At 50.0% G+C, this 14,231-nt stretch overlaps 6 protein-coding genes across 6 annotated transcripts; 4 read left to right on the forward strand and 2 right to left on the reverse strand.

Moving 5' to 3' along the window:
- Nucleotides 1–444: 444 nt before the first annotated feature.
- Nucleotides 445–1,273, forward strand: PFICI_02378 (uncharacterized protein; the record flags this gene model as incomplete). Its single annotated transcript, XM_007830959.1, has 2 exons — nucleotides 445–1,034; nucleotides 1,090–1,273. The coding sequence occupies 2 exons, from the start codon at nucleotides 445–447 to the stop codon at nucleotides 1,271–1,273; spliced, it is 774 nt and encodes a 257-aa protein (XP_007829150.1).
- A 301-nt stretch (nucleotides 1,274–1,574) lies between these two features.
- On the forward strand, nucleotides 1,575–2,908 carry PFICI_02379 (uncharacterized protein; the record flags this gene model as incomplete). Its single annotated transcript, XM_007830960.1, has 7 exons — nucleotides 1,575–1,637; nucleotides 1,684–1,907; nucleotides 1,960–2,067; nucleotides 2,116–2,167; nucleotides 2,228–2,305; nucleotides 2,361–2,689; nucleotides 2,776–2,908. 7 exons carry the CDS (start codon nucleotides 1,575–1,577, stop codon nucleotides 2,906–2,908), a joined length of 987 nt encoding a protein of 328 aa, XP_007829151.1.
- Nucleotides 2,909–3,255: 347 nt separating this feature from the next.
- Nucleotides 3,256–4,449, reverse strand: PFICI_02380 (uncharacterized protein; the record flags this gene model as incomplete). Its single annotated transcript, XM_007830961.1, has 5 exons — nucleotides 3,256–3,431; nucleotides 3,493–3,861; nucleotides 3,912–4,007; nucleotides 4,061–4,203; nucleotides 4,256–4,449. 5 exons carry the CDS (start codon nucleotides 4,447–4,449, stop codon nucleotides 3,256–3,258), a joined length of 978 nt encoding a protein of 325 aa, XP_007829152.1.
- Nucleotides 4,450–5,943: 1,494 nt separating this feature from the next.
- PFICI_02381 (uncharacterized protein) lies at nucleotides 5,944–7,786 on the forward strand (the record flags this gene model as incomplete). The annotated part of the gene is made up of 4 exons (XM_007830962.1): nucleotides 5,944–6,518; nucleotides 6,610–7,275; nucleotides 7,361–7,383; nucleotides 7,536–7,786. 4 exons carry the CDS (start codon nucleotides 5,944–5,946, stop codon nucleotides 7,784–7,786), a joined length of 1,515 nt encoding a protein of 504 aa, XP_007829153.1.
- Nucleotides 7,787–8,796: 1,010 nt separating this feature from the next.
- Nucleotides 8,797–11,611, forward strand: PFICI_02382 (uncharacterized protein; the record flags this gene model as incomplete). The annotated part of the gene is made up of 4 exons (XM_007830963.1): nucleotides 8,797–8,869; nucleotides 9,037–9,395; nucleotides 9,500–10,057; nucleotides 10,121–11,611. 4 exons carry the CDS (start codon nucleotides 8,797–8,799, stop codon nucleotides 11,609–11,611), a joined length of 2,481 nt encoding a protein of 826 aa, XP_007829154.1.
- Nucleotides 11,612–12,108: 497 nt separating this feature from the next.
- PFICI_02383 (uncharacterized protein) lies at nucleotides 12,109–14,058 on the reverse strand (the record flags this gene model as incomplete). Its single annotated transcript, XM_007830964.1, has 1 exon — nucleotides 12,109–14,058. The coding sequence occupies one exon, from the start codon at nucleotides 14,056–14,058 to the stop codon at nucleotides 12,109–12,111; it is 1,950 nt and encodes a 649-aa protein (XP_007829155.1).
- Between the last annotated feature and the right edge of the window lie 173 nt (nucleotides 14,059–14,231).

Here is a 14,231-nt window from a genome sequence, read left to right on the forward strand (position 1 = left end):
ATCATAAGCTGTTCGCAAGTCACATCAACATTGATTACTGGTATTGCCATCATCTTTGCAGAACAGGACAAACTCCCTGTGATAGGTGGTATTGCCGCGGGGCAACCTGACCCGTGATGCACGTGATTCCCTTGATCAGAGTAACATTAAGCTGGCGATCTGTGAATGCGGGGGTTGTGACACCGGCCGGAAACTTGACCCGAAGTCTTGCCACCGATTTTCAATCGGAAAACAAAGCGGCCTCTGACACGCTCCCAGCATACAGCTCAGGCAATTTCCGGAACACAGAAAGCGGTTCCTCTGTGATGTGTGGAGTACTCGCCACTTCTTTGTGAAGATTCAGACTACATGCCGCGGACTATATTTGGATAGCTTCGTTTAGTGGCTCTGCAATTGTGATTTCTTTACTGCAGTGCATTTACATCATTCTTACTTGCTTGAACAATGACTCATCCTGGAAGACTCGAAGGTAAGGTGGCCATAGTCACAGGGGGTGGAGCTGGCTTCGGGGTCGGAATAGTGGATAAGTTTGTTCATGAAGGCGCCAAGGTCGTCATTCTAGATGTTGTCGAGGAGAATGCTCAAGCAGTCGTCTCCAAGCATCCAAAAGGATCTTCCGTTGCCATCAAGGGAGATGTCTCTAGCGAGAGCGATTGGAAACGTGCCTTGGAAGTCGCAGTGCAGACCTTTGGAAAGCTCGATGTCGTGGTCAACAATGCCGGTGTGGTGTACACCGCTGGCCCCAGCACGGAAACTGCCGAGTCAGACTTTGATCGTGTCGTCAAGGTCAATCTCAAGTCACTCTTTTGGTCAAGCCGAGTTATTATTCCCTACTATAAGGAGAGAGGGGAGGGCCTGGGCGGCCTCTTCATCAACATTTCCAGCATGTCCTCACCCCGACCTCGGCCTGGATTAATCTGGTATGGAGCCACCAAAGCAGGTGTTACCAATGCCAGCAAAGGGCTTGCACTCGAATGGGCAAAACATAATATTCGCTTCAATGTGATCCATCCTGTTGCCGGAGAGACGAATATGTGAGTGACTCCTGCTTGCCTCTTGACTCTGACAGGATTCTAATTCTGCAACTAGGGTGCCATTCTTTCTCGGTGGTGAAGATTCTCCCGAAAGTCGAGCTAAAATGATGAGCACAATCCCCCTTGGACGATTTGCGGTGCCTTCCGACATAGGAAATACGGCAGCGTGGCTGGCAAGCGATGAAGCAAGCCTTCTGACTGGTGCATCTATTGATGTCGACGGTGGAAGAGGAATCTGACATAAAATCCTAATTGATGGGTATTGGAGTGTAGCCTGAATTGAATTATTTGCTGTTCTACCGGTTCAGTGCACCATACCTTGATTCCATCGTATTGTGTGTTCCGGATCTTCATTGCCGATCGAGGCTTGTGAGAGAAACGTCTGTACCCCCTGTCGCACGCGTGGCGTATACGCCGTCACTAGAAGTATTGAAGTATAAGTAACAGCAGATCACATTGCACAGAAAGAAACTTTGAGCTGCATCCATGGTCACCCATTTCTTCTACTCTTCACCCACCCTGCCTTTCATTTGCAACACCATGGCGGATCGATACAATTCACCATACCATCACTTGGGAAATCCATATCCGGAGTGGGTCGAGGTGAGACCTTTTCCTGCCTTTCCATATTCCGTGCTGACAGCGACAGTTTTATACCAAACAGCCCGATCGAGTGCCCCAGTTGGTTGGCTCGCCCAAGGAGATGCGAGATGTAATGCAATTCTTGAAAGCAAAGGCAACGAGTATGGTGCCGCCAATGGAAGATGGCATTACTGTACAGAATCTCTCCTATCCTGCCGCCGATGGCGCCCAAATACCCCTTAGGCTGTACACACCTTCTGGAAGAACCAATCCCGGCCCGGCCATTGTTTAGTACATACCACTATTACCGCGATTCTTCTCCGCAGCCACTGACAGCATGCAGTATCCACGGCGGCGGCTGGACGCTCGGAGATCTTGAAGGAGAAGATCTGTCTTGTCGCTCAATGTGTCTGCATGCCGACTGCGTGGTGGTGAGCATGGACTATCGGCTGTAAGGTATATTTGTTCATCGCTGGGAACAAGACTGACGAGTGTAAAGTGCACCTGAACACCAGTTTCCAATTGGTCTTGAGGACGTCTGGGCCGCCGTTGTGTGGGCAAGTATCTGTCTTGGTACGAAGTGAGCAATGTACATGTTCTGACATATTTAGACCATCGAAAACGCCGCGCATATTCTTGTGGACGTGAACTGTCTAATTATTGGCGGTTCAAGTTCTGGCGGCAACATGGTATGTCTCAATCTATGTTATTTTTATCTCCGCCGGCCTTGCTAATCAAGTGCAGGCTGCCGTGTTAGCTCACAGGGCCCGGGATCGTGGGATCTGTCTCAAAGGTCAAATACTTCGCATTCCATCAGTCTGTCACATTGATGTTTATCCTCCAAACCTCAACCTTTGGAGCATGGAAGAACTAAAAGATGCTCCTCTCTTGTCCAAAAGATCCATGGAGCTTTTTTGGAGCTATTATAACCCTTCCAATCCGGCCAATCCGGACGCTTCACCTCTCTTGCGGGAAAGCTTTGCGGGACTCGCCCCGGCTTATGTGCAGATTGCCGGTATGGATCCGCTCCGTGATGAAGGTCTCGCATACGTCGACAAATTGCAGCAGGCCAAGTAAGAGGAACCTCACAAGCTCGGTCTACTGCCTCTCATAGCGTGCTTCTATTGCTTTTTCCAGAGAATGCTAATTGTGCCTATAGTGTTCAAGTCAAGTTGGATGTCTATCCGGGCTTTCCTCATGCTTTTGGCTACTTCCCAGAGCTTCCATCGGCAAGAACACTGGAGAGAGATCTTCTCAAAGCCATCAGAGAGATGATTGATCGTGAAACCTGAAAGACTTCTCTTGCCGAGAAAAGGTCGTTATTGGTGGGAATGCGACAGGGGCCCAAGATCACACGTATATACCTAGGTATACACACTAGGTTGGTACCTACTTTACGTACTTTAAAAAAGAATGTCACCTTAATCATTGGCGTCCCTAAATACCCTAGACACTTCATGATTCACCAAGGCGGACAATATGTATAAACCAACAGTTCCTTGAGTGAGCCCTCAGTGACAATACATCATATTGATTGCTACAAACAAACATGTGTCTTTCACATTCATCTTTGTCCCAAACTCAAGGGTCAGGACCTGTTTGCAAATTGTAACAGCTCTTTTTGATACTGCGTGCTGCTCTAGAATATCGCTAGAGCATTGGGCGGACTTGCTACACCTCCATCAACGTTCAATGGGCAACTTGTGACGAAAAAGGTCCATCTATTGTGGTTTTTGCACTCCTCCGCCAGTGCCTCCAGATCCCACAGCTCCCCCAGCGGTGTTCCCCACAGTGCTAGGGCGTTGTCATGAATGCCTATCGTCCGTCATCATCAGCATGGTGAAATCTCACTTTGGGTTCAAGTAGTCTCGCTTACGGTACGGCCCATCCGCTGGCCAAGCCTCAAAGGCCATGTTATCGCCAATCAAGGCAGAGAAGTGCTGATTCCACAGCCACTCAATGGACTCTGCGGTGCCTTCGAGTCCAATGTAATCGTGGCGCTTCTTGCAACCTTGCACTCGCTCCTCGGAGCTCGCTTCATTATACCACTTGATCCATCCAGTCCTCAGCATCAAAAGATCTCCAACGCGAAACTGCACTCCCTGGTCCTTGGCGATATCGATGAGATCGTGGTGTGTAATACAATGCTTGCTTGCTGCACTGTACCTGAGACCCTTTTGAGCTGCCCATGAGACATAATCGAGCAAAACACCGCGGCCAATGACGCCCCCTCGCTTTTGCCACTCTATTATTGACATTAACGCCAGTGCATCAGATGTAGGAATAGCCACAAACCTTGAATGCCGTTCTTGTTGTTGGGGTTCAAGCCACTGATCTCCTCATGGGTCAGACCATTATAGTAAAGTCCTGTAGGCTGATGCGCCCAGTGACCTTGCATAGATCAGTAGCTTATTCTTTACAATCAATCACAGGCCAACACTTACGGAGACCGTCCCATTGACTGCTTGTTTGCGTATTGATGTATATCTCATCGTCATGACCAACCAAATTCGGCTTCAAGTCGAGAAACTTGTGTACAATTGCGTTTCGGTTGTGCCCTGGGTCTTCAATCCTCTCGAGTGGCCAACTAATCATACCCATTAGTTTCCTCAATGACTGACCAGTGCGCTTTTACTCACTTGAGTGAGACCGATACTCCAGTCTGAATCTCTTTCTTGGCCTCCAAAATAGTCTCTGGGGTTAGAAGATTTAGACTCCCAACTTGGTCCTTCACTCCATTCTTGTCCCAAATACCCCAAGCACATCCTGGCGGCATTCCGGGGACCGGAGGAAGCTCCGTATACTGAGGTATGTTGAATTCAGGCCGAGACATCATTCCTTGCTGTTTTTAAACTTATCCAATTTATTCGAATAATTCTTTTTGCACTCATATTCTTGATCCAATCCAAACTCAGTCGGTATTCGTTTTGTATATGCTCATGCCAATAGCAATAGCAACGCCCACGGCCCCGAGCCGGCTAATCTGCAAGACCGTCCGGGGTCGGAAAATGTCTCCGATACTTGCCACTATTGGAGTATAGACATGACTGTGCCCCAAAATGTCATACATATGTGCATGCACGATCAACCAAAAGTATATCCATAGGTTTTCTCATTGAAATAAAACATAGGCATCATCCTTTCCACCCTCCAAGGTGACAACGATCTTACTGTAAAAGACAGCTCTTCTTTTGTTGCTGCATTGATTCTGTTATTTACAAATTCAAGAAGCTGGGCGAGATACAACAGTCTGAAGTGGCATATACATAGGCTTTGGCGACGAGATGTTGAAATATTGATTGACCGAGAAGAGCTTAGACATAACGAAATTGGACTGTGGGAAGTTTTCCACTGGCGTGTGACCAAGACTGGCGTTCGCGCGCAACCAGAATCATACCTGTTGCATTCCTAGCCTTGGGTTTTATTTTGATCGAGTCGAAGATAGTTTAGACTCGTGTCTTGGTGATCGTGGCACTTGGCCAGGAATAAACTCATGATTTTGCCAGTGGTACAATACTGGCTGATCACCTAAACGTTTACACAAGAAGTGGACTGACCTCGAAGAATATACCAACTTTTCAAGAATCTCAAACATGAATCAATTGATAAGTCCACTCCTAAAAGTAGGACTGTATGTGCTCCAGAAGCTGGATAAGTGAGTTCGCCCAGCTTAGTCAGCAAAGACCAGCGATCGCATGTTGGACATCACACAGTACTTGAATCTAAAGCATCGACTTGGGAACCCAGTACAATGTTATGATATCTCTTGCATCCCTTTCTTGACTTTTTCTGACGAGGATCGCCAAACCTTCTTTAGGCGCTTGTCAGACTGATCTTCGTTGATCCCCACAGCGGTGCTCCGTTAGGGCTGAGGCGCAAGACCCGGGTAGGTGCCGCTAAGACGGGGCCAATAACTCAAGATCAGTTTCACTCGGCGTGATTATTCGCGTTTCCAGATCTTGCCCGATGCTATACATGCCGGCGGAGCTGGGCATAAGCGCTGCGTAGTGGTGCAGTGTCAGAAAATGATCACGGCTTGGTGATGATGAGAGAATCTCCACCGCAACGAAAGACCCATGTGGTGGCCCGCAAGTCACGTCCACAGTTGGACGTGGCCGAGTTTCCACATGGCACATATTACGATAAATTTCTCCGTAATATATCTAAAATTTTGGCAATCACGAATGCTCAAATCCTGGAACTATTTGCTTTCCGGGATTACAGACAACATCCGACATAACACGAAAAGCAGTCACGTTTTCCTCTAACTAAGGCTCTGACAGTATCCTTCACTTTAGCTGTTGAATAGGCAGAAATCCAGACCATCATGGCGCACGAAGCACACAATTTGCTTCGACGGAAGAAGGTTCTGATGCTCACAAACTCGGAACATGGGCAAGCCAACGTCCATCTCGCTGTAGCCTATGCCATGCTTCAGCAAGACCCCAGCACTGAGGTGCACATTGCATCGTTCCCAAGACTGGCCAAGTTCGTGACCGAGATGTCCGACTTTGCCGTTCAGAACATCCCGGGCGCCTCGCCGATCCAGTTCCACGGGCTTCGCGGAACGTCCTTTATCGACTGCATCCTGAATCCGGATATTGACTTCTTCTCCGTAGCCAACACGACGCCAAGCTTCTGGACCTTGTTCACGGTTCTGGGAGGCATGTCGGTCTGCATGGGCGCGTGGAATGCAGAGCAGTTTATGGAGGTGTACAGAAGCTGCATCGATATCATCGACAAGGTCGACGCTGATATCGTGGCGGTTGACAATCTCTTTTTCCCGGGAGTCACGGCTTGCCATCACATTGAATGCAACTGGTTGATGTTGAGTCCAAACTCTCTCAAGGACTTTGTCGCTAACCGACAGCCAAAGCTGGCTGGACTGTGGAAGTATCCCAGGTAAGCAGCACACGGTAACGATACTGGAGTTGTTGTCGAAAGTTCTTCGACTTCCTTCGTCTATTCCACAATCCTGTTAACAGAGTATCAGCTTTGGTCTCATTTGCGAGTATCCTATCCCTTGGTACCAGCGGCTCCTCAATGTCGTTTACAGCCTCTGCGGCTTGTACATGGCCATGACCAACGACAGAGTGAAGGAAATCAAACATTTGGTCAAAGCAGAGACGGGCAAGGAAGCCGTGGTAATGATGGACTTGATGAAGTCCCCGCCCGCTGGAGTTCCAATACTGATCAGCAATCTACCGGAGCTAGACTTTCCGCTGACGACAATGCCAGACATTGTCACGTGCGGACCAATCCTTCGTCCAACGGCTTCAGTCGCTGAGGAAGACCCGGAGCTTTTCAAATGGCTTTGCGCCGGTCCGACTGTCCTGATCAATCTTGGGACTCACTGTCTGACGGGAGAACCTTCAGCTATTGAGATGGCCAAGGCTCTTCGCCTATTGTTTGATATGGCGTGCCGCGAATCGAAGCTGTCTGGTTTGCGCGTTCTTTGGAAGATGAAGCAGCCACCTGACGAGCCGTACAGTGTCGATGTCAAGTCATCACTGTATGATATTCTGAACAAAGAGATGCTCGAGGATAGGGTGCGGATTGAGGAGTGGATCAAAGTAGAGCCTGGGGCGATACTGGAGACTGGCCAAGTCATTTGTTCTATCAACCATGGCGGAGCGAGCTCCTGGAACGAAGCAATCTGGTCAGTAATCATTCCCTGTACAATGAGAAGAGTGCTTTAACACTTTCTCCAATGACTTGGAGATGCCTTGCTAATAATTCAGTAGTGCTGGAGTGCCACAAATCATTTGTGAGTAGAACTTCCCATCTCTAAACAATTCTGCGGGTCAGGATTGCTTCTCTTGCCACTCCAAGAGGATGGCCGCGGAACGAGACCCCACGAGAGGCAGTGTCGATCCCTTCGTTTTATTAATACAGCTTGCTAATTGAGAGATTTTCTAGTGGCCCAATGGGTTGATACCTATGACTATGCGATCCGGACAGAGATGCTTGGCATTGGGCTCTTTGGTAACAAGCAGACTCCGCCCGGTTGGACGGCCCAGGAACTTGGACCAAAGCTTGTAGCAACTACAGTTGGAGAGAGTGCCGCCACTATGAGGTCAAAAGTACAAGAATTATCTAGACTTTGTTGCATGCGCCCTGGAGGATTAGGAAGAGACTTTGCGGCGCGGTTCATCCTCGAAAAGGCATGATCCCATTCTGCCAAATTCATGGCAGGAACAAGCTCTCACCCCTTTTCATCTGCCTCTCGTGTAGCAAATGGATACATCTTACAGATCACTTCACTGTGCGCTGAGGCTGTCAGCTTATGTTGACAAACAATGATGACGTGTAGCTTCCAGACGCGTTTTGTTTGATTCACTCAAACCAAGACGCACAATTTTCAGTCTAGATTCTAGCATAAAATGACTACGCGTACCGCCTCACTCAAGCTTATACCCTTGAGTAACTACCAATTATTGTTACTCAGCACTCTCTGAGTTGTCCTTAGTAGTTATAACAGCTTGTTCGATGTATCGAGGTGGTTTTGACAGAATGCGAAGAACACAAGTCTAATGTTGATACTCATGCGCAATACTGCTACAAGATTCAATCAGGTTCAAGCCGAATGACCAAGTTTCTAAGTTAATGGAGTTTGCTGCTGTAAGATTGAAGACATTACTGGCCCGCGGTCGCGTAGGCAACGGGCCCAGCCAAGTTGTGTCTATTTTCGCGAAAAGCAAACGGACGGTGCCCACCAAGGTCCCACGTTGATATTGAATGAGGCCTTACAGTAGACTAAAAATGAAGAACTTGCAAACGGCGATGGATGCCTAGCACGCGTTGAAAGTCGAAGCAGAGCCTGCAATCAGTGGCAGGCGCCCGGCCTCGAAATGAGTCTATAAATGCCTCCCCAGATACCAGAGATTTTTTCGCTTTCCTTTCCCACAACCAGGCGTTTTCATTGACGCATTGCCATTCATTGCCTTCATTTAGGTCACTCCCTTACTGATAGTAGCATAAGACTGCTACTTTTCTGCTTCCTTGCTACACTCACAGCAATATCTGTCGTCAGTCAGACAAAACAGAGTCTCGACACATTGTCGTACTTTCAACATTTGGAATCATCTCCTGTACCCGTCTTGGATCTTTCTTGGTTGCCCCAACACCCTTCTTGCTTCTGAACACTTTGACGTGTTTGAACACGTCGCTGCTGCTGAAGATGTCGCCGTCTCCGATCCCGTCGCTGCCGAAGCATGCATTGCGGCGCGGCGATAACAAGGAGGAACCCATCGGTAAGTCGAATCACCTCCGATACAACATCCATTTATCCTTTTTTTTCTTCCATCGAAACGTTTCAGCTTTCGATGAGCACATGCCTCTTGCGTTATTTCAGCTTGTCAACCACGGTTCACCTTTGGTATTTTCCCCATTAGCTTTTCACTGATCCTTATTATTCTAGACATCACCTCCTCGCCGATTGTGAAGCAGGAGAAAAGAGTTCTGTGTTCTGTTGAATCCGCTCAAACGTCACCGTCAGCGCGCAAGTTCCGCAAGAAGTCAGTGGGCACTGATGGCGACAAAGATTTAATTGCAAGGACGGATTCGAAGACTTCAGCTACTACCCCCGCACCTGGCCCCGTACGTTCCCGTCGAGAACAAAACAATGGTGAAAACGACTTTGAAGCTCGATTTCGCAATCTTCGCAACAAGTACATGGGCACTGCTGGCACGAGTGATTCGGCCAAGAACACGAGAGTGCTAGAGAGCCCGGCGGCCAAGAGCACCATCAAGTATGAGATCACTCCCGATCTCCCCGACGTAAGTCCCAGTACTTTCACTACATATTTCACTTGCCTTCATCTCCCATTCCTGTTGTCAGTGACAGTCAATATCAAGGAACGCCGAGCTAACCCCTCAATGAGACTGCACCTGTTGGTGGTCTCCCTGACCAGAACTTGACCGACTGTGGACGCGACCAGACACTCGCCCCAAAAAAGAAATTGCATTACCTAAGCGACGACTCAGACGTAGACAGCCTTTTCGACGAGAATGCATCCATTGGCGGCATGGATGATAATGAGGACGATGACGACGACGAAGATGATGATGATGGTTTCATCACATCGTTTTCCTCCTATCAAAGCAGAAGATCGAATGTATCGAAAAGCACCGCTGCTTCTTCTGTGGCTCCGTCCGTGGCTCCCTGCGACTACCACACCTATTTGTCTTCTTTGCGTACCCCCGCTCCTCTAACAAATCATTCGCGCCTTCCCGACGATCGGGAGTCAACACCCGAAGGCTTCGTGGGACATCTATTTGCCCACCAACATATTGCCCTGGCTTGGATGATCAAGATGGAGGGCAACAACCAGTTTCGCGGCGGCATTCTCGCAGATGAGATGGGCTTGGGCAAGACCCTCTCGGTACTTGCCCTGATTGCAAGCAAACACGGCCGGGCAGCCAAAGGCACCAGACCCGGAGTAAGTGTGCCCCTCACAATTCTCACCTTGACCATGAGCTCTTCAACTGACTCACTCTTGTAGCCCACTCTTATCATTTGTCCGCTTTCACTGCTCCAGCAATGGATCACAGAGATCATCAAGAAGATTGAGCAAGGTCCAGACAAACTGCGTGTTGTTGATGCACACGACTCGAAGAACAAGAACATGACCTTTGAACAGATGCGTCAGTATGACATTGTGGTCACAACCTACGAACACATTCGGGCCGAGAATGATAAGAAGAATGGCAGACGCAAGGGCCACTCTTCGTTCTATGTCGACAACGGATCGTGGTTTCACAGAATCGTCCTTGACGAAAGCCAGCGCATCAAAAACCGGACTTCGTCCGTGTTCAAGGCTGTACATAATCTTCGGGCCAAATACCGCTGGCTGCTGACCGGCACCCCAATCCAGAACAAAATTGAGGAGATGTACACCTCAATTGCGTTTCTGCGCAACGACCCCTACAATGACTGGCACATGTTCAAGAAGGATTTCAGCAGCCTCCTGCACAAGAAGAGCCAGGATGGGTACGATCGCATGCAAATGGCACGCTTCAAGGGCTTTCTCGAACAGTTTGTTCTGCACCGCACCAAGGAGGATATCATCGATGGCGAAAAGATCATCGACCTGCCCCCGAAAACGGTGAACAAGGTCTTTGTTGAACTGAGCGAGGCCGAGCGTGATTTCTACAAGGATCTCGAGCAAGACGTGCAGACAAAGTTTCGCGATCTGGTGACCGAGGGCCTCAACAGACAGGGCCACGCCCGTGCCTTGACATGGTCTCTTCGCCTGCGCCTGGCTTGCTGCCACCCGCTCCTCATTGCCAACACCGCCGATCTGAACAGCATGGACATGGATCCGGAGCTGGCGGCAAAGTGTAATCTCGAGAACGGTCTCGATCTTAAGCGTCTGCGCGATGCTGTCACCAGCCACATTGGTCGCCGACGCTACATGGACCACCTCTCGATCGTTTGGCAGGACTCTGCCAAGATCAACACCCTGATGACCTTGGTGAACTCGCTCAACGAGGAAGGCCACAAGACTCTAGTCTTTTCCCAGTGGACCGGCCTTCTCGACCTGGCCGAGTGGAAGATGACGCAGAGCGGCATTTCCTTTGCGCGCTTCGACGGCTCAATGACGATGGTGGCGCGCGACCAGGCCATTGCCAAGCTCCAAGACGATGACAACTGCAAAGTCATGCTCATCTCTCTCCGCGCAGGCAACGCCGGCCTCAACCTCGTCATGGCTTCGCGCGTCATTCTGCTCGACCCGGACTGGAACCCCTACATTGAGGACCAGGCCATTGGTCGCGTGCACCGCATCGGACAGACCAAGCCCGTGGTCGTGTACCGTCTGCTGGCCAAGGACACCATTGAGGACCGCGTGCTGACGCTCCAGCGCAAGAAACGCGCACAGATCAGCGATGCCATGGGCGATGTCAACATTGACAGTGAGGATCCCGACGTCGATGAGCACGGCTTAGGTGTTTCGAGCGGCAACTTGGCTTTCCTGATTGGAGGTAGTGGTTGAGACTACAATTTGACCAGAAGCCGAACTGGAAAATATGAATGTAGGAATTACGATGAATCATGAGACTGGATATGATGCCCCTGAAGTACGGTATGAGTAATGGGTAATGAGAACATGGCAAACTGATTGCCAGGACGGAAAATAGTCACATCTCTTGCAGGAAAACATTAGTAGCAGAGAAGTACGAGAAATACAAAAGTAAACCAATCACAGAAAAGGTGTGCTTTGCAAATGTGTCACCGAGTAAAATCCCAAGACCACTTGTGAATACATATTAACTACGTCATTCGTGCAAGAACGGGACATGAATATAGAGAAAAACGGTAATAACTACAAAATGCACAAGCCTTCTCCGGAGAGCTGAGCCTGGATGTATGAGCGGGGTTAACAATGCGCGTTCAGATTGAGGCAAGATAAACCTATAAATGCCAGAGACTTTTACATCGCTTGAAACTAACAACCTTTTCCTTCCTCTTAATGACATTGTGACATGCTCTCTATTGCCTAAAAAAGTCCACCACCAATTGCTCTAGTGTCTCCTTGCTCTCTTGTCCAGCTGCCCAAGTAACATTGCGCTGCTTCACGTCCCTGTTCTCAACCCACCGCATTTGCAACCTCAAGGCCAGATCTGGGGAATCTGTAATATCGAGTCTGACTTCATTCTTGCCAAGAGCCCTAATCACGGCACCGGATGTAGTCTCGGACCAGTCCAGGTCGTCACGGCCCAGTTTCTCTGCAGCGAGGCTGGCGACCCAGTCGACAATGACACGAACGGACGCTTGGCGAATGTAGTAGATTGCCTCGTCGACATTTGGATATGCGTCTTGAGAATATGGTGGGTACAATTCCTCGAGCTCATTTGACTTTGTCTGCGCTGGGGCAGGGTTTTGGCCTTGAGCTGCTGGATTGTTGTTGGATGCTCCGGGGAGAAAGACCATGAATTGTGTCGAGGCCATTGGTGTAACGAAGCTTCTGCCGCGGAGGCCAATTCGGGCTTGTGGGGTGAACGTGAGTTCCGCGGTAAGTTCGAGTAATTGGGCGAGGTTGATGATCAGTGCCTCGGAGGGTGACGCTCGCCAGATCTGCTGCAGAGCTAATTGGGCAATTTGTTGTGGTGGGAGTTGTGGGCCGGGAGGAATCATAGTCTGGGTAAAGTCTGCGGTTGAAAACCCGGCATTTTGAAGAATCGTCTTGAGCTTTGTCAAAAAGTAGGTGAGTTTGGTGCATGCATTGTCGTATGTCAGCCGGGAGATGAGGGGGCGTAGGATGCTGAGAGGTGGTGCTTCGCGGCCAGTGGTTGTTTGTGTTGACTGAGTGCGCTTGAAGTAGCTCAAGCGATGGCTGAACAACAGAAGGAAGTGGAGGCCAAGGACGACGGTGTTTGCGAATTGATTGTCTGGAAGATCGCCGCCGGCATCGGGTGCATCCAGGTCTTCCAGTGTGAGGATGACTTTTGTCTCCGGGTCTGCCTCGTAGATTATTTGGTCGTCGATAGATTGAACCTTGAGGGAGAGAAGGGTTCGTGCTTCTTTGTTGATCTCGTACCACAGCTCCTGAGAGAATATGGTGTTGCGCGCCTCCAAGACGCGATCTTGGAGGGGAGCTTTCTCATCGACCTGGCCGGGCAACCGCGATTTGCCCGTCACCTGGCCATTCTTGATGACAACAGCCCGAACTCTCTTGGATGATCCACCGGAAACACCACGCTCTAGTCTGACAGTCCCGTCGTCATTCCTTCGCAGAGGAGCAATGCTGCTGTTTCTGTACTCGGGTGCCGACTCTGCGAAGCCGTAGCGGACTCCCAAGGTGTGGGGGTCGTAAGGCAGTGAGGTGACAGTCCATCCATTGTCACTGACTGCAAGCACATCTGCCCAGTACTTGGTCTCCAGGCTGATCTCCTTCTCCAATCGCTCCGCAGCCTCGAGAACAGAGTCGACCATCTTGTTGGTACCAATCAACCTCCAGCCCGTGGCCACTGCAAGGTCGTCCTGGGTACGTGCTGGCGTGATGTTGGAGTCCTGAAGTCGTGATGCACCCAAAACGCCGAAGCCCACGAGGTCGCGCAAGGCGGGAGAAAGCGTGGTGTTGGCTTGATTGGGCGTCTCTTTGGAGAGCAGAAGCGAGACAAAATCCAGGCTCAGCATGGCAGATTGATGGGCAAACTCGATGTTGCGCAAGAACTCCTCGCGGGCTTCGAGGGTCGTCTTGGACTTTGCGCCGTCCGAGTCGACGTCCATGTCAGAATCACTATCCGGGCTGCTCGCGGCGCTCTGGTTGCGGCCATCCTCTGCGGCGTGCAATTCCTCGCGCAGCTCCATCTCGGTGACATTGCGGAAGCCTCCACGCTCGGCATTGACGCGCGCGATGAACTCACCAAGCTTCTTGGGCTTCTTGTCGCCTCTCGGCCAGGGCCGCAGCGTAAAGAGCGACGGGCTAGTCGAGGCCATGGTGGGTTGACCTGACCTGAGGGTGAGAATGAGATGAGAGGCAAAGACTTGTTTCGCAGGAAAATTTGCCGTGCCGAGATGCAAGCAGTTCAGTATGGAAAGGATGGGATTGCTGGATGAGGTATCTGGCCCAAAGAATGAGGAGAAGCGCGCGACGATGAGGTTTGAGAGGT

This window comes from Pestalotiopsis fici, assembly GCF_000516985.1.
Source record: "Pestalotiopsis fici W106-1 unplaced genomic scaffold PFICI_Scf_2, whole genome shotgun sequence".
In the NCBI taxonomy this organism is placed as follows: domain Eukaryota; kingdom Fungi; phylum Ascomycota; class Sordariomycetes; order Amphisphaeriales; family Sporocadaceae; genus Pestalotiopsis; species Pestalotiopsis fici.